Below are 20120 nucleotides of genomic sequence, written 5' to 3' on the forward strand. Positions count from 1 at the left end.
AACTGATACATTTCATTTTCATTAGAACATCACTATGGAAGTAGTCATGCGAACACTGTTATAAACTATATAAAGGTGGGCAATCTGGGAAATTTGTCCATCTGAAAGTTTAGAAAAACAGCATGCAATAGTTATCTTTGGAAGGCATACTAAGGAATGATATAGTATAGGTTATAGAGACAGAAAAAGGAGATCCATACATATCCCTTTTTTCTACATTGCTTAAACTCTGTAAAGCAACTGATACTTCACAAAAGATACATGCTATTGTATTGCCTCATTATATAATAAGAATGAAGCAATGTATTTGTTCTTATGTTCTTAGATCACCTGTGCTCCATTATTATATTATTATTATTACATTGTTATATATTGACAATGCTTCTCACACTGATCCTTTATATGAATTAAAGCATTAATGTAAATCGTCATTTCTGAGTTTTGCATATATTTATAAATGAAGCACTGATGAACAGTTGTGTGATATAAATGTAAATAGGTGTTGTTATTCAGTGTTCTTTTTTACATTAAGAACATTTTTGGAGATTAACCTCATAAAAAAACTCAAAATACTGAAACATTGCCAGTAACATTTGTATTAGGAAATGTGATTGGTTTATAAAATAGCTCAATAAAACAAGAAACATTCTCATTCAATCCTTATGGAGTATAAAAATATGTTTCTCCAGAAATCAGTGGATTTTCTTCACTTCTAAAAAAAACAGCAGTTAAAACAGCAGTCCATGTATTATATTTGAAGTATTGAAAAAAGAAATCTTCACTTCTACCAGATCCGACAAGAACCACCCCCTCTATTCATTGTAGAGTTTTCTGGACAGTTAAAAGCTTTGCGAAACTCTTCAAAATTGCTCATTGTACCAATTACCCTAAAAAAAATAAAAATTACAAGTATTTAAAAATCTATTACAATATCTGTCTTTTCTTTATATGTATTTTAATAGGATAAACTGCATTTTTTCCTCTTTAGTGAATAAACGTTTAAATGTAATACTTGCATCTACAGCCATCATCAGAAAAATTAGAGGCTTTGAAAAATGAGCAGATATGGTAGCTGCAACTTTTCTACTTCAGCTTTAATGGAGGGCTAATTTCCATGAGCTCTAATATTAACTCAAAGGTAAATATTTATAAAGAGCACTTCTGGAGCAAACTTTTTTGCATTTACATCTGCTTGTCATATGGATCATTACTAACTGTCCTGCTTAATTAATTAGGTATACCACATTTTGCGTCAGTATCATTTCTTTGGTTGTTGTTTGACTTTGTCCATATTGAATTATTAGTACCCTGAAAGCTATCCTCTCCCCATGTGTCCTTGATTTTATTGTGGGGTGATTAATCAATTGGTAAATACCTAAAAAGCAGCTATGCCTTAGATTTGAACTGACTTCGGAGGCACAGGCCATTTTCCATCTGTGTGCCAGTTCACCAAGGAGTGCAACAAGGTGTACAACAAGGAAGGACAAATCAATCAATACTCCGCTGATCATTCATCAACCACTGCCATAATGGCTTATTGTGTTTGTTCCACTCCCTTTACTCTTTACTACTACTTAACTCCCATCACCAGCATTCTCCAAGTACCATATCCACAATCCTCTGATTTCCTGCAATATGAATTCATGCTGCATTCCTACTACTCTGCTCTCACCTTTGCTAAGGAAACCTACTTCATCTCCCTAAACTGTTCCCTGTCTCATAACCTCTTCAGTACTTTCAATTCCTTTCTTCGCCGTATCACAGCTACCCCTTCTACTAACTGCTCCCTCTGACTTTCCCGTATACTTCAATAATACAAATGAAACTATCGGATGTGAAATACCTGCGCAGTCCCCCTGCTGCTCTTGCCCTCCCTCAGACTCTCACAGTTACATACACTGAGCTCTCCTACATTAAACTGATTAAACTGGTCCATGCTCTTTTTCTTTCCTCTTGTCCAACCACATGTCCACTTGACCCTATCCCTTGTCAATATCTCATATATTAAATTTCTCCCTCTCTACGGGATCTGTCACATTCTCCTTCAAGCATGCTACCATAACTCTAATCTTGAAAAAGGCCTCCTTGGACCTGACTGATCTGTCCAACTACCATCCTATCTCTAAAATTATTTTTGCCTCCAAGCTTCTTAAACAAATTGTAAAGGCCTAAGTTTCAGGACTCAAACTCTTTACTTGACCCTATTCAATCTGGATTCCGCTCTTGACATTCTACTAATACTGCTCTTATTAAAGTTACTTATGACTTACACACTTCTAAATCCAAGGGCCAATACTCTTTGCTAACCTTATTGGATCTTTCTGCTTCTTTTGACACTGTGGACCACTGTGGACCACCCTATTCTCCTTCAAACTTTACTTACAACTCCAAATACACTAATACTCAGTCTCTCTGCTCATCCAAAGGTCTCCATCTGCCCTGTGCTCTGATCTCTAGCTCTCATATGCTCTTGCAAGATTTCAACAGCTGCCCCTATCCTCTGGAATGCCTTTCCCCTTGCTTCGGTCCTTCATAAAATCCCTCAAGACCCACTTCCTTAAGGATGCCTACGAGCTTATGTGTTAATGCCCTTCCTCCCATATTCCTTTAGCTCACCTTTCCTAGTTCATCGCCTGCTTCTGACAATACTTATACTAGTGTGAGTGGTCAATCCCTAACAGTAGGAAATTGTTATCCTCCTAACCTGCCTACTAAATAAGTTTGGAACTAGTAAGATAACATTACCTGAACTGTGGAGGGCTATGTACACCATTCACAATTTGATCTCTTGCAGCTTCAGGCCGGAAGGCATTACACCTTACCTAATAAGGTATAATACATTTTAAAATGTTTTATTAAGCTGAAATAACTACAAAACAATATGAATTACAGACATTATCTTCTACAGCAAAGGGATTAACACACAGACAAGAGCATGAGTTGAAGATTTTTTCTTTTATTTCTAGGTTTAAATTTATTTTAATAAAATAACTGCTTATGCTTATATAATATTATGACGACTTTGTTTTCTCTTACTTACATGTGCATAACTCAAGAAAAAGAGCTGGTTATTAGTGAATTTTAGGCCAGGAAGAAGAAGCTCTTCCTTACCACTTCTCATTTCACTGATCCATTTTCTGTAAGCCTAAAATTATAAAAAAATATATATTAAAAAGAAAAGAAAAATGAACACATTAAATAATGGTTAATATTTGTATTCATTCATTCATTCATTCACTAGATAAAAAGAAGAGGCTTGTATTCTATTACAATTGTTTTGCCAATAAAGGTATCAAATGAGCCATTTTTATACCTAACCAGATGCTACTCAAGTCTCCAAATTGACATGTGATATGGGTCAGCTGTCAATAATAATGTTGACATTAAGAAAATTAGATGGTTTAGCATTGACCAATTCAACCATTCTTAAAACACTCTAATAGACACTAGTAAAAAAAAATCTCCCACTTTGCTTTCTCTCTTTTGTGACAGACGGAGATAGATATAGTGTGTACGCTGAAGGTAACTTTTGTCTACACAGATAATGAGACAAAATAGCAAACTGTAGGACAGTGGAAAGCAGAACATCTCAAAGAGATACACTCACGATGTCATCAAAAGTATAGCTGTAGAAATTCAACATCAAATTCAGAGCATTTCGACTACCCATAAAAACTAGTGGTATAATGCCAGGATTTTGACAACACATATTTTTCCCAGTTTTAGGTAAGAAAATTGTATCATTTATATTTTAATGATTGACACATAGGTTTTTCTTACCCGAAAAGCTTCTCTCATCCCTCCATTATCCGCAATATTTTCTGCCAATGTCTTTGTTCCCTTTACCTAATAAAAAGGGCAGAGTAACGCAGTTTCAATACGTTTATGTTGATTAAAATGGATGAATGAGAAATATATTCATAAGTAATTCAAATTAGACATCTTTGATATCCCTGCAGACTCCAGTCTAATTAAGCAATTATGTTAACTGCTGTTTATATGCATTAATGTAATTGAAATTTTGTAATGACCATTACAGGTGTTTTTCTGAACTCAAAAATATTTATATTCTATATCTCTATTTTTTAATATTAGGTTTCTTCATGAGTTCTGTTACTTGAGGTCAAAGCGTACAATGAATATACAATATAACATTTCCTTTATTTACTTACATGTAACCCAGCTTGCTTCCAGTAGTAATCATTATATTGGTCTATTATGCATTTAGTTTTGTCTTTAAATCTTTCTTCTGATTCACTGGTCCACCATGAATGCAAATTTCCATCTTTGTCATACTTACGACCTCCAAGGAGAAAATTAAAAAATTTTAGTTACATTAAAAACAGGACTGATTTGGTCTCACTACCTATAATTTGTTGGGGTTACATCCATATTTGAGGGCTTCTATAGAGACATTTCACTGATGGAGCAAATCCTAGGGGAGTTCATATGTGTGATTATGACACTTGACATCTATTTTCATCCACAAGCTATTTCACTTGCAACTTTAACTGTCCAACTAATTTGAAAAAAAATTTCAGTAGTGTTCAATAAAGCTGAAGTTCAAGAAACATAGAAAAATAGAATTAGACCAAAGAACCAGTCGGCCCATCTAGTGTTTTTTCCTCATACCTTAATCAAACCTTGGTCTCGTCTTAGATTTAGGAAAACAATATGCTTATCCCATGCGTGTTTAAATTCCATAACTGTATTAACCTCTACCACATCTGCTGAGATGCTGTTCCACTTATCTAGAACCATCTAAAGGTAAAACTTCCTTACTTTATATCTAAGACTCAAACCCTCTAGATTTAGATCATGTCATGTTCCTTTAAAACATATAAAAGCTTCTTAATTAAATACCCCTATTAAATTCACCTTTTCCATACGTCACAAATATTTTTTTCATTATATTTTAGTTAATATCATGCATACATAAAACACATTTACCATTGCTGTCAAAGCCATGTGTGAACTCATGGCCAACAATTACCCCAATTGCTCCATAGCTCAGAGATCTGCCAAATTAAAGAAAACACGTATAAATAAAGTTAATATTACAAATTATTCACCAGCATTGCTTCTTGTGAAGAATTCTGCTCTCCATAAGACCATTTATTTTTTGATCAGGAATCTGCTAGGATTCAAAATGTAATTATTCATTTTCATAATGTTGCATTGGAATATCATAGATCAAAGATGAAACGGGATCATCGGCCTGCCGGTTCTAATAATTCCTCCCCGAGAAAGGTGGGAAGTGTTTGACACTGATGCATGCAAATTCATTTTCCAATATATTTTTAAGTTGACAGTCGTTTTCCTTGTACATACACATAATTTAACTGAAATTAATGCTCCTTTACATGTCTATAAAGGGGAGAGAAGACACACACATCAATACCAACTGTGACAATAAAGTCTGCTTTTCACATATTTATTAGGTAAGATCCACCACATTATATGATTAATCAGTCTTTGGATTTTCAGGAGGAAGGGTAAGATTCCTTCTTTCCTTCAACAATCAGTGATGCCATTCATAAACAAGTCCTAGGGCTGAATTTACATCTCATTTGCCCCCTCAGCACAGGATCTTTGTAGCCCATGGACATTTAAAGGGGTATTATCATCTTGTATAGAACCACAATCAGATTCGCTACTGATAAATATCTAGTGGCATTTTTATTTTAATGCTTCAGTAAAAGCAAAATAAAACTATTAATATCAGGACTGTAATGGGGCTGAAAATTGGCAATTTAGAGGCAGTCAGAGTCATGGAGTCACCTGCTGGATACAAATGGCCACATCCTAAGCTTTTCTAACACCCTTCTATATGTAGACATGTGCCGTGTGTATCCAGCTATCAGTCATATGCTTAAGGTTAGATTGGCCACCCGAGTGAACCTGAAGGTGGATGTAAGGGGCTAGGAGCACTGGGTGTTTGCATAAGTATAGATTCCTCACCAAAGAATCAACAAAAACTCTGGTTCCTTCACTTATCATTTCCCGTCTTGACCACTGCAACACTCTTCTGGTTGGCATTCCACTGTCTCAACTCTCTCCTCTGCAGTCCTAAATGCTGCAAGACTTATCTTCCTTGCATGCAGCGCCTCTTCTGCTTCTCCAGAAATCATCCACTGATATAAGGGCCTTCATAACACTGCTCCTCCATACATTTCTGCCCTCATAAACAAATACTCCCCTACTCGATCTTTACATTCATTCCATGGGCTAAGGCTCTCCTCCTCACTTATCACCTCTTCCTTTTCTCATCTACAAGGTTTCACTCATGCTGCCCCATATCTCTGGAACCTACTTTCACCAAACCTTCAGCTTTCACCCTCCCTCCCAACATTCAAGAAACATCTCAAAACCCACTCAGAGAAGCATGCCATCTTAGCTGCTAGCCAAGATGACACCAAGGACACAAAGAATGCTCAAAGAGGTAATAAAGAACCCTTTTGAACAGCTAAAGGCTTGAAGGTTAACTTACACCAACCAGTCATAACAGTATGACCACCTGCATAATATTGTGTAGATCCCCCTTTTGCTGCCAAAACAGCCCTGACCCATCAAGGCATGGACTCCACGAGACCTCTGAAGGTGTGCTGTGGTATCTAGCACCAAAAGGTTAGTAGTAGATCCTTTAAGTACTGTATGTTGCGAGGTCGGTCCTCCATGGATGCATCCTGGTGCCATGTGTTCTCCAGGTCACACCCACCCGGCCACCCACGTGATGTAAAAGAAAACGCGATTCATCAGACCAGGCCACCTTCTTTCATTGCTCCATGGTCCAGTTCTTTTGCTCATGTGCCCATTTTATGCACTTTCCGCAGTGGCCAGGGGTCAGCATCAGTGGCGTCGCTACAGGGGGGCAAGGGGGGCAATTGCTTAATTGTTAATCCTTGCCCCCCCTGTTGCCCCCCCTGCCGAATTTGGAATAATTTCAAATCCCGTCTTTTTTAAAAAAAATTTATTTTTTTTAATGCGGAGGAGAGAGAGGGTGCGGCCCGCGTAGGATCGACAGCCAGGGCAACCGATCTTACGCAGGCCGCACCTCGAGCCAGGCTACTTACCGGTGGGAGGGTCTTCTGTACTGCATAGAGGAAGCGGAACCTAGCAGAGTTCACGTGACATCACATGACTCTGCTCCAGTCCTGCTTCCTCTGTGCAGTACCAAAGAACGCAGAGGGAGGCCGCGCCCTCTGCTGAAGTCTGTGAGCGGCATCGAGGAGCTGCAGTGTAGGTAAGAGGGTGGGGAGGGTGTTTGAATGAGTATGCGTGATTGAGGGAATTAATCTGTGAATGAATGAGTATATGAATGAATGAGTGTGTGTGTGATAGCATGGGTGTGTAAGTGCTGGAACCTAGGCATGATGGGACTGTGATTGCTGTTAGCAATCACACTCCTATCATGCCAAGTCAGCCAGTACATGCTGAAACCTAGCTAGCTACGCCCCTTGTGTATTGATGCTGCCAGCAGTATGGGGTCTGCACATCACTTACAGCCACCCTGTACCAGCATGTACTGGCTGACTTGGCATGATAGGAGTGTGATTGCTAACTGCAATCACAGTCCCATCATGCCTAGGTTCCAGCATTTACTGGTTGGATGTGTAAGTGCTGGAACATAGGCATGATGGGACTGTGATTGCTGTTAGCAATCAAACTCCTATCATGCCAAGTCAGCCAGTACATGCTGAAACCTAGCTAGCTGCCCCCCTTGTGTATTGATGCTGCCAGCAGTATGGGGTCTACACATCACTTACAGCCACCCTGTACCAGCATGTACTGGCTGACCTGGCATGATAGGAGTGTGATTGCTAACAGCAATCACAGCAAGCACAGTCCCATCATGCCTAGGTACCAGCATTTACTGGTTGCCTGGGTATGATAGGAGTGTGATTGCTGTGTGGGCAGTGTGGACACCAGGGCTGGCTTTGGGGTGTGCAACCTGTGATCTATGCCTGTAATTTAGGAGGTTTTAAATATACCTTTTAATGACGTCTTTTTATGTGAATTCCAATTGATCTATACCTGCAAAGCTGGTTTTCCATACATTATTTATGTATACCTGCAAATACAGTGTTTGTATGTCTTATTCAGTTGATTAATACCTGCAATGCTGTTTCCATGTATTTATTTGATCTATACCTGCAGTGCTACTTTTCATATACTATTGTATACCTGCAAATACAGGATTTATTTGTCTGATTCTGTTTATTTGATATATACCTTCAGTGCTGAGATCACAAGTGAATTTCAGTTGATCTATACATGCAAAGCTTGGTTTGTGTGTTAATGTGTTGATCTATACCTGCTATCGGCAACTGGGGCTAATATTAATATATATGGGCAGCAGGGGCATCAATACACAAGGGGCAAAAACACTAAGGGGGGTATAAACAACAATGCAGTGCAAAAAATTCATCCTGTGACGTAGATTGTGTCCTGCTGTTTCTGTATTTTTGGTTATCAGTGTAGCAGAGCCTGTCCCCGGGTGTGTGTGTATAGGTGTTGGTGTGGCAGAGCCTGTCCTGGTGTGTGTTTGGGTGTTGGTGTGGCAGAGCCTGTACTGGTGTGTGTTCGGTTGTCAGTGTGTCAGAGCCTGTCCTAGGGTGTGTGTTTGGGTGTCAGTGTGTCAGAGCCTGTCCTGGTGTGTGTGTTTGGATGTGGGTGTGTCAGAGCCTGTCCTGGTGTGTGTGTGTGTGTTTGGATGTGGGTGTGGCAGAGCCTGTCCTGATGTGTGTGGGTGTCTGTGTGGCAGAGCCTGTGTTGGTGTGTGTGTGTGTGTGTTTGGTTGTCGGTGTGGCAGAGCCTGTCCTGGTGTGTGTGTCTGGGTGTTGGTGTGACAGAGCCTGTGTTGGTGTGTGTGATTGGTCATCTGTTTCCTGGCACTTAACTTACAGTAGGAATTATTTCATTTATATTTATCCAGAGATAAAATGCCTTCCTGAAGTTGTAGTGACTTCAGGGGACAAAACGTTCAAGGCCCTGAAATCATTTAGTGGAAAAGTTATTTATTGTGTTATAATATTTATTTCAAGGATTAGTCGCACTCAATTGTGGCTTCAGGCTTCCCATGTTGAATGATCAAGTATTATTTTAGCCCAATAACAAAAGTATAATTCCATAGCACATTACTTTTGGAAATTATGAATGCCCCCCCAGTTTGACTGTGGTATCTTGTGTGCTCCCCCTATATATTGTTTCTAGAGTCGCCACTGGTCAGCATGGGCACCCTGACTGGTCTCCATAAGCAACAAACTGCGATGCACTGTGTGTTCTGACACCTTTCCATCACAACCAGCATTAACTTTTTCAGCAATTTGAGCTACAGTAGTTCATCTGCCAGCCTTCGCCCCCCCCCGTGCATCATTGAGCCTTGGCCACCCTTGCCATGGTTGCCGGTACACTGCTTTTCCTTCCTTGGGCCACTGCAGACTGGGAACACCCCACAAGAGCTGCAGTTTTATAGATGCTCTGACCCAGTCGTCTAGTCATCACAATTTTGCCCTTGTCAAAGTCGCTCAGATCCTTACACTTACCCATTTTTCCTGCTTCTAACACATCAACTTTGAGTATGAAATGTTCACTTGCTGCCTAATATATCCCACACACTGACAGGTGCCATGATAACAAGATTATCGGTGTTACTCTCTTTACCTGTCAGTGGTCAAAGTGTTATGGCTGATTGGTGTATCTGGTCATGAGACTACAATACACAAAACACTGAACAGACATGGAGTCTATGGCAGGACAGGACGGAGGAAGCCTTGACACTCCACAGCTCTACTGGGAATACATAAAAATGTAATCTTAATGTCGAAGTACGGTGGACGAAACATCATTTATGGCTGCTTTTCTGCCTCGGACCTGGACAGCAAGCCATCATCAAGGGGACAATGAAATTTATCAAGGTATAATACAGGATAGTATTTTGATAGTATACAGAGAGTATTTGGATGGCTAAAGCTCAGTAGAAGTTCAGTGATGCAGCAGGACAACATTGAAGTAGATCTACTACAGAATGGCTTCAAAAAGGAAAATCCGCTTTTGGAGTGGCCCAATCGGAGCCCAAACCTTAACCCATTATAGATGCTGTGGAATGGCCTCAAGAGAGCTGTTCACACCAGACATCCAAAGACTATGGCTGAGCTTAAGCAGTTCTATAAGAAAGAATGTCCTAAAATGTATTATCACAATGTGTATAACTATGTATACTTTTCAGTAAGAAACATGCTTGTAGAACAGTTACAGTTTGTGTACTCTGTATCAATCAGACAAGGATATTTCACTTTCTTTACTGCTGTCTATTATGCAATTTAGGAGTATTTCGTGTCCTTAATGGCAACCCCTGTACAATAGATAGATGGCTTTTCCTGACTTGTGTTGTATTATGTAAAGCTTATTACTGATAATTTTTCAAGGTCAGAAATACAGAGAAGGAAGACAATTTCAGGTGCATAGAGTAGGTTCTGTGCATAATTGAGAAGCTGGAACACAGACAAATTGGAAGCTTGCCTTCATTAAACCCTTTTACTCTAAAAATGATGCCATTACACACACACATATAAGAGATGTTACATTTTAACTCTCTTTTATTTTACTTACAGACTTGGAATACTTTTAATAACAATTATGCAAATAAGAAACCATACATTTAGTAAAGGCTCGCTAAAGGTGAACACTGATTAAGCAGTGGACATTAATATTCTGTAGGATGGCTGACATGAGCAAGGTGCAGCGTTTACTATCTGCCTGCTACAGCTGGAACTACTCCATACATCTTATAATAATCTTTTAGGGCTTTATAACAGTTTTATAAGCCAAGCACCCATTGTGATTACGGCTGGCTTTTCAATAAAACTCCAATTTAAGAAATAACAAATTATAGGCTTTCATAGAGCTGGAAAAGCCCATGTGGGCTCAAGCCCATCTCCTGTTAAGACTGGATCATCAGCGGAGAAGCAAAATCTAGAGTCAAGCGGCTAAAACTCCTCCCTGGTAAGGTCCTTAAGAGCATTTTTTGGATGTGGCAGCATTGTCCCTTACTCATACTAAACCTCACACAGGCTTGAACATTTTGTTGCTTGTATGAACAAAATATTTTTCATTTGAAAAACTGACACATAATAAAATGCGTTATGTTATAGTACAGCTATGATGACCAACCTTCTTCTCTATCACTCTATACACAGTGTTAAATTTGTGTACACAGCTAAATCCAACATAAAACTGTTTTGGGAGATGAACTGCTTAAAGAAAGGTATAACTTTTGTTAAAGTAGTTAATCAGTAGAAGACAAGTAAGTAGAAACAATGCAAATATATTATGATATGTTGTTATGTACAGACAGAAGATTTATTATTTATAGCACCAACAATGACAAAGCTGAAATTTCATATAGGTTTACAACTGCTTAGTGCTTTTGTTTTATTACCTACCGTGGGTATTCTGTTCCCCAGAAAAAAGGCTTCTGAAGTTCTCCTGCAGGGAACCCTGCAATGATTAAAATACATTTCGTGAATAATGTAAATATGTAGAAACACCAAATCTGATTCAGATCTGTTCATATCAGTGTAGTGTGTTGTAGCCACAAATGCACAAATCTTTAATAATATAAATGATTTAAACTCAGATCTAAATACCTAGAACCCAGAAGTTTCCAGATGAGCAATGCGTCTTATTAAACCTGCTGTTCTACCACCAAGTGCAAAGAAGAGAGGTTCTGTACCTTAATTGGAACATTTAAAAACATTCACTATTTGCCTCTAAATGTACATTATGCTATGTAAATGATTTGGCACTTCAATCAAACTTATAATGAATCTAACCAAATTACAGGGTTGAACGCCTTGATGTGTACCTATTGCACAATGTTGTAGATAATGATGGCCCTATACAAATCAATACGTTACATGTGTCTATATATATATATATATATATATATATATATATATATATTATGATGGCCCTATACAAATCAATACGTTACATGTGTCTATATATATATATATATATATATATATATATATATATATTAGAAAGAAGAAAAAGCACAGCAGGTACCTTTTTAAAATGCAAACTGTATTAAAGACATACCATCAAACCAAATTCAATGTTTCAGATTCAAGCTTTTTGAAAGCAGGCATTATTTTTTTACAGCTATAAGATATGTGCTTGCTAGAGAGAATGTATCCTTAAAGAGCAATTTTCCATGTGCTGGGCAGTTGAATAAATGAAAGCTATATCGAATTGCTCTTCACCTCTGGCCATCTGTGCAAATTGAAAGATACAGATAGTGTCAAAGTGTCAATGTCTTTCATGGGCTTTTGTAAAATTAGCCCTGTAACTAATGTCTACATTATGCATATCTCCTCTGTACAATAGCAGCGTTCATTAGAAATCTTGTATGCCACTGGATTTGAGGGTTAAAGCTCTGATGGATTCATATATTTAAACTAAGTTGTTAATTTGAAACATATTAATATCATTTATGCGGCACACTGCCATAAAACTTTTTAACAAGATTTGTATATGATCCTGATCCTGTATTTCAACCTGCTCTCCATTCTAAGAAAATGGTTTTTATTTTAAGTGTTGTCTTTCTAACGGTTATTTTCCTCTACACCAATCCAGTAAGGGTACACACAATTTGTTCCAACCCATGACATCACAATAGTCCTTCGTTTATATGTCAAATATGTATATTGTATTTATGTATATTTAGAAGAACTCTTCTTGAAGGCCTTTATGCCTCAAAAGAGCTATTAAAAAAGCAGATTCTGCAGGAGTTTGTATATAACATGAAGGAGAATCTAATCCTATACAGGGAGCCAGTGGCGTCGCTACAGGGGGGCAAGGGGGGGCAATTGCCACCCCTAGGTTATTCCCCCCCCTGTTGCCCCCTCTGCCGAATTTGGAATAAAGTTGCAATGCGACTTTAAATCCCGTCTTTTTTTTTTTTTTTTTTTAATGCAGAGGAGAGGGTGTGGCCCTGCGTAAGATCGGCAGCCAGGGCAACCGATCTTACGTGGGCCGCACCTCGAGCCCTGCTACTTACCTGTGGGAGGGTCTTCTGTACTGCATAGAGGAAGCGGAACCTAGCAGAGTTCACGTAACATCATATGACTCTGCTCCAGTCCTGCTTCCTCTGTGCAGTACCAGAGAACGCAGAGGGAGGCCGCGCCCTCTGCTGAAGTCTGTGAGCGGCATCGAGGAGCTGCAGTGCAGGTAAGAGGGTGGGGAGGGTGTTTGAATGAGTATGCGTGATTGAGGAAATTAATCTGTAAATGAATGAGTATATGAATGAATGAGTGTGTGTGTGATAGCATGGATGTGTAAGTGCTGGAACCTAGGCATGATGGGACTTTGATTGCTGTTAGCAATCACACTCCTATCATGCCAGGTCAGCCAGTACATGCTGAGACCTAGCTAGCTGCCCCCCTTGTGTATTGATGCTGCCAGCAGTATGGGGTCTGCACATCACTTACAGCCACCCTGTACCAGCATGTACTGGCTGACTTGGCATGATAGGAGTGTGATTGCTAACAGCAATCACAGTCCCATCATGTGTAGGTTCCAGCATTTACTGGTTGGATGTGTAAGTTCTGGAACCTAGGCATGATGGGACTTTGATTGCTGTTAGCAATCACACTCCTATCATGCCAAGTCAACCAGTACATGCTGAAACCTAGCTAGCTGCCCCCCTTGTGTATTGATGCTGCCAGCAGTATGGGGTCTACACATCACTTACAGCCACCCTGTACCAGCATGTACTGGCTGACCTGGCAATCACAGCAAGCACAGTCCCATCATGCCTAGGTACCAGCATTTACTGGTTGCCTGGGTATGATAGGAGTGTGGGCAGTGTGGGCAGTGTGGACGCCATGGCTGGCTTTGGGGTGTGCAACCTGTGATCTATGCCTGTAATTTAGGGGGGTTTTAAATATACCTTTTAATGACGTGTTTTTATGTGAATTCCATTTGATCTATGCCTGCAAAGCTGGGTTTTGTGTTATTTTGTAGATCCATATCTATATATTTCCATACATTATTTATGTATACCTGCAAATACAGTGTTTGTATGTCTTATTCAGTTGATTAATACCTGCAATGCTGTTTCCATGTATTTATTTGATCTATACCTGCAATGCTACGTTTCATATACTATTGTATACCTGCAAATACAGGATTTATTTGTCTGATTCTGTTTATTTGATATATACCTTCAGTGCTGAGATCACAAGTGAATTTCAGTTGATCTGTACATGCAAAGCTTGGTTTGTGTGTTAATGTGTTGATCTATACCTGCTATCGGCAACTGGGGCTAATATTAATATATATGGACAGCAGGGGCATCCATACACAAGGGGCAAAAACACTAAGGGGGGGTATAAACGACAATGCAGTGTGAAAAATCCATCCTGATGTAGACGTCTGTGACGTAGATTGTGGCCTTCCTTTTTTTGTGTTTTTGGTTATCAGTGTAGCAGAGCCTGTCCTCGGGTGTGTGTATATAGGTGTTGGTGTGGTAGAGCCTGTCCTGGTGTGTGTGTGTTCAGTTGCCAGTGTGGCAGAGCCTGTCCTAGGGTGTGTGTTTGGGTGTCAGTGTGTCAGAGCCTATCTTGGTGTGTGTGTGTTTGGATGTGGGTGTGGCAGAGCCTGTCCTGATGTGTGTGGGTGTCTGTGTGGCAGAGCCTGTCCTGGTGTGTGTGTCTGGGTGTCGGTGTGACAGAGCCTGTGTTGGTGTGTGTGTTTGGTCATCTGTTTCCTGGCACTTAACTTGCAGTAGGAATTATTTCATTTATATTTATCTTTATCCAGAGATAAAATGCCCTCCTTAAGTTGTAGTGACTTCCGGGGACAAAACGTTCAAGGCCCTGAAATCATTTAGTGGAAAAGTTATTTATTGTGTTATAATATTTATTTCAAGGATTAGTCGCACTCAATTGTGGCTTCAGGCTTCCCATGTTGAATGATCAAGTATTATTTTAGCCCAATAACAAAAGTATAATTCCATAGCACATTACTTTTGGAAATTATGAATGCCCCCCCAGTTTGACTGTGGTATCTTGTGTGCCCCCCCTATATATTGTTTCTAGAGTCGCCATTGCAGGGAGCATAGAGGTTTAGTCCAGAATCAAAGTCAAACACAGCGCAGAGATCAGGGCAGGCTAATAAGGTTAAACAAGAAACAGATCTAATGTCAGATAACCAGAATCTAGAAATGATAAAAGAGGGCTTAGGAAACAAGAGAAAAGGATACTGGGAGTACAATGGATCAAAGTCCCATGAACACAAGCACCAGAACAACTGACTAAAAGGTAAAAACTGACATGAAGAGCATAGGTTGGAACGTGAAAACCAAGGTCAAAACACTGGGTCAAAAATGTCCCTGCCTGGCACTACATGAGATTATGGTTTCGTAGGGTTTTTTCATCCTGGGTTCATAATTCTAGAAATGGCCAGTTGATCTGTAACTATTATCTACCGTATATTTTAGTGTCTTACCATAAAAAGATGGAAGAAAAGACCTCTCTTGGTGCTACCGTAACAAGCAACAAATCAGCAAAAGATTTCATGCAAATAAGACTACTTTTTGTGGTTGCTTTTTATGTACTCCCATGGCTTTGCCATTAAAACATTCTTACATTTTTAAATATGTAATACATAAATCACTTTTTGAGAATGCAATCTTACAATGAATGCATTAAATATTTGTTTTCTTATGTTATTTTTTCTTTGTAACACTGTGTATTAAATACAATTCCAAAATATAGAACCTTGAAAACTGAGGAACTGTAGATTTTAATTTTCATTTAATTACTGTTTTGTATTAGTATACTAATGTAGACCCAAGCCAGAGTGGCTCAGATGATGTGATATAACCTTAAATAAATTACTGGCATACACAAATGGATTATTGTGTAGCTTGGGTGGTTTTATATGACCTTATGACAGCCTATGCCCCACTTTACCAATCACTAAAACCTGCTCATACGGTCCTATTGGATTTAATGTAATTCTTGGCTGTGTTTATGTGATCCACAGATGATTCATTCTGATTTTTAAGATAATTTAATGTGACATGTGTTTATTTTTCTATGGTTTACAGCTGCCTGTAATATAATGAAAAGAACAGGCTTCTACCGGGTTGCTTGATCACTAAGGTAACACATTTGACTATCTACAATCTGCTTTGATTTTACTTTATCTTTCTGACCACAGAAGACAAATTTTAAAGACCAAGTCCCGTTGTACTGCGTTATATTTTTTGCAATTCACGTCTTCATAATCTTTATTAAAATAAGTGTAGAGAATTAGAATACTCAAAATTATGTATCCACGTGGAAATAAATACAAGAAAAGAGAAATACAGTTGATGATGACATTCCAAGTTTTATAATACATCAAAAACTACTGTTTAAGTTCTTACGTTTACCAACATATAAAGCCACTGACAAGTATTGTTGCCATCTTTTTATTTTTTTTTACATCTATTAGAGATCTTTTTAAGGGGTGAGTTTTATATAGGGAGCTTCCTCTAAGTGGTGTTTTAATTTGTTATCTTGGGCACAGGGACCACACATACTGAATTATATCTATCGGGATATTTTAGGAGCTAGGGTTTCCATCTTATTTTCAAATACATTATTGTTGCCATGAATAAAGTACACTCCTTTCCCCATTCTATATTGATATTGTACTTGGTGTATAAAGTGGTCCTAGGATGGGATTCCAAATTGTAACCATAGTCTTAATAATTCGGTTTTCATTGAGGTGAATCACCAAGTGGAGCTTAGCAAGAGGGAAACTCGGAAGATTCAATTATAGCAACGTGGTTTTTATTTATGTGGTTAGTCAGGCCCATCAACCTATAACTCTTATACATCTCCACCATATGTGTTGACAATTACCTTCTTCAGTGTTACAGAGCCAACAAAGGTGGTTGGGTTTTTCTTATGTATGGTACTTGGCTAAAACCACCATCTATTTTGAATTTTATACTACCGGGCTTAAACAGTGATTTTTTTTTAGTTACTTCCACACTAGCTCTATATCAATGCTTTATATTAAATATTTTTCCAATATGCTTTTCCCATTTTAACCATGGGTTGGGTTTAATATCTTGATCTATTGCTTGTATTAGACTATAACATTTAGACATTACTTTGGTATTACATCCCTGGGACCACTTATCTATTCCAATAAACAGAGACATTGTTTTATCCTAAAATAGAAAAATATATTTCAACAGGTATTGTATCCGTGAGCCGATAAACAGAGTAGGTTCCTATTGGCAGGAAATCACACAACAATAAGAGCAAGGCGAGGTATCCGAATGGTTTAAATAAAAAATCCAGGATAGGTCACAAAGCTGAGGTCGGCAATGTGTCTGTGAGCAGAGGAGGGGGAGTCTCCATTCACACATGGAACAGGGAAGCTGGTAAGTGGCACCTCAGCTATCCATATGATAGTGTATGTGACAGGTATAAAGGTTACCTACATTAATTGTTCAAATGGTTTTAACTCCTGTCCAGTCATAGGTCATTTATTGTAATCATGCCAATCATTGAGGTTGAAATCACCAATGTTTTAATTAAGAATGTCTATGGAGAAGTAAATTGAAAGTTTGTTATTCATTCTTAAAGTGATGTCTAGTTTTTCAATCATTTTTAGTAGAGTTTTGATCAAACCAGAGTATCAAAGAGGGATTTAAATGACCTAAAAGAGAAAACTGTAACTGATACCATGGTTCATCTTCCAGTGTGGAATCTTGACCCTTATTTATATGTGTCATTTCACTTTTACATTTCCATATGGCTTGCAGTGAGGGCATAAATTAATGATAATGTGGAATTATCTCTTATAACTCCCTTATTGTTTGCCTTTTGATAGTTAACAAGAGCTCCCAATTTCCCTATGTGTAAATGTGATTGGAATGTTAATTGGTGAGCCATATGGAGGAAGTAGGAGGAACATAGACAAAACAAAAAAGAGATAGGTGGCATAAACATCCAAATATTCTAAATCATATAGGAAATTCAGCCCTTGCTGCTGAAAATATCCCCTAACATATGCAATCCATATTTTTGTTTTGACTGGTGAAATACAAGAGTTCTGACTTCACAGTCAAGTTGATAATAATTTAATAATCCCAGGCTGGTTCCTGAAAAGTCAAACTTTTTTATATAGACTACAGTATATGCCATAACTAAATAAAATATGTTAATTCTTTCAGATATACATAGTATCAGTAGTAGCAGTATCTGAAGTTCTGTACAATGGGTAAAGAGGACATAGCCAGTGGTAGATCACATAACAATTTGAACAAATTATTGCTTCTTTAGAAAAATAATCACCTTTTTCAAATCACATTTTTTGTAGGAAAGATCCTTTTACATTAAGCTCTTTAGAAGCTTTTAAGAATATGTTCTTGCATATTGTTTTAAGTAACCACACCATTAGTACCTTACAATTTTTTGGCATATTTTAAAAAAACTCATCATTGCAAGGATAAATGGCATGGAATTTTCACAGTGATAAAGCAACAGAATCCTAATTAAGTACTTACTAATTTGGTTAGTAGATGCACTGTAGAAAGCATTGACTGTTGTCGGACTTGTAAACCACCTGTTGGGAAAGAAAAGACATTTTATTTCCCATTCATCTCCAATCCTATTAAAAATAAAAACCAATCAAACACTGGAGTTTAGCAAATACAGCTAAAACATTAGAATACGATAGAATTTCAAATATATTTAAATAAAACATTCCAAATAAAATATATAGTGGCCAAAAAATCTAGCATGAAAAATGTGTTACATCATTAAACATAATTGCAAAACTCTAATCATTCCACCAGAGTTCTACTTATGTCAGCAGGTAATTCAATATGGAACATGAGCCAGATGACTTAGTCTGGAAGACATGCTCTGTTAAATCAGCTGTATCTGAATGTGGATAATGTCAGATGATATCAAACTTCCTAACTAAATTCATTTAAATAGTCCATATACAATATACAGTGCAGTGAAAAAAGATTGATTCCCTTCCCAATTTCTTATAGTTTTGCTTATTTGTCACGTTTAAATGCTTCAGATCATCCAGCTAATTTTAATATAATACAACATGCTAGTAAACAAAAAAATGCAGCTTTTATGTGATCATGTCATTGAAGGTAAAAAGTTAATCAAAAGCTATATCATCCATGTGAAAAAGTAATTGCCCCCCTAAACCTAATAACCTGTTGCATCACCATTGATAGCAACAGCTGAAATCAAATATTTGTAATAAAATGTTCTTTACATCACTGTGGAGGAATTCTGGCCACTTTTCTTGGTAGCATTGTTTTAATTCAGCCATATTGGAAGGTTTTGAGCATTAAGTCCGGGCTTAAAAATTGGCCACTCCAAAACCTTAATTTTATTGTAACAGGACCCACATCTTCCAAAAGTCATGAAAACATAATTATGCTTTTTGGCGAAACAAGGTTTTGTGTTCTTTTTGGTCAGCAGTGGTTTTGGCTTGCTTGACACAGGTCCTGTTTGGCCAAAATGTTTTGTTTTTTTTGTTTTGCTTTCTCTAAATAAAGTAACCTAAGGATTGGAAGCTGTTTGGAGTGCTGGGATTCTTTTCAGTGTTCGTATACTTCAAGAGGGTTTATGCTGTCCCCTTTTTTCCTGGCTTGCAACACTCCCATGGATACCATTTTTGCACAGTCTCTTTCTTATTGTGGAATTGTGAACATTAACATTAGCTGAGGCAAGTGAGGTCTGCAGTTCTTTACATGTTAGTCTGGGTTCTTTTGTGACCTCCTGGATGAGTCATCAATGCGCTCTTGGAGGAATCTTGGTAGGCCACTCCAAGGAAGGTTCCACACTTTTCCAGGTTTTCTCCATTTGTAGGTAATGGCTCTCACTGTGGTTCACTGGAGTCCTAGAGCCTTAGACATGGCTTTTTAACCCTTTCCAGACTGATAGATGTCAATAAATTTGTTTCTCATTTCTTTAGATTGCAGTTTCATGTGCTGGTTTTTGAGACATTTTAGCCTACTTCACTTTTCTATTAAATTGAGGTTTAAATTAAATGGGGCAGATAGTAATCATGCCTGCGTG

The 20120-nt window shown here is 38.1% G+C and overlaps 1 protein-coding gene across 1 annotated transcript in view; it reads right to left on the reverse strand.

The window, feature by feature from the left end:
* Positions 1 to 784: 784 nt before the first annotated feature.
* LOC149289747 (phosphate-regulating neutral endopeptidase PHEX-like) overlaps positions 785 to 20120 on the reverse strand; it is a 56792-nt gene continuing 37456 nt past the window's right edge. Inside the window, exons 14-21 of the mRNA XM_089490262.1 lie at positions 18578 to 18636; positions 11445 to 11499; positions 4951 to 5018; positions 4173 to 4303; positions 3781 to 3846; positions 3041 to 3145; positions 2746 to 2822; positions 785 to 887 (exon numbers count right to left, since the gene is read on the reverse strand). Coding sequence (XP_089346388.1) covers positions 785 to 887; positions 2746 to 2822; positions 3041 to 3145; positions 3781 to 3846; positions 4173 to 4303; positions 4951 to 5018; positions 11445 to 11499; positions 18578 to 18636 — 664 coding nt within the window. The remainder of the gene's footprint in view (positions 888 to 2745; positions 2823 to 3040; positions 3146 to 3780; positions 3847 to 4172; positions 4304 to 4950; positions 5019 to 11444; positions 11500 to 18577; positions 18637 to 20120) is intronic.

This window comes from Sceloporus occidentalis, unplaced genomic scaffold (assembly GCF_023333645.1).
Source record: "Sceloporus occidentalis isolate IW3139 unplaced genomic scaffold, rSceOcc1.0.p SCAF_43, whole genome shotgun sequence".
In the NCBI taxonomy this organism is placed as follows: domain Eukaryota; kingdom Metazoa; phylum Chordata; class Lepidosauria; order Squamata; family Phrynosomatidae; genus Sceloporus; species Sceloporus occidentalis.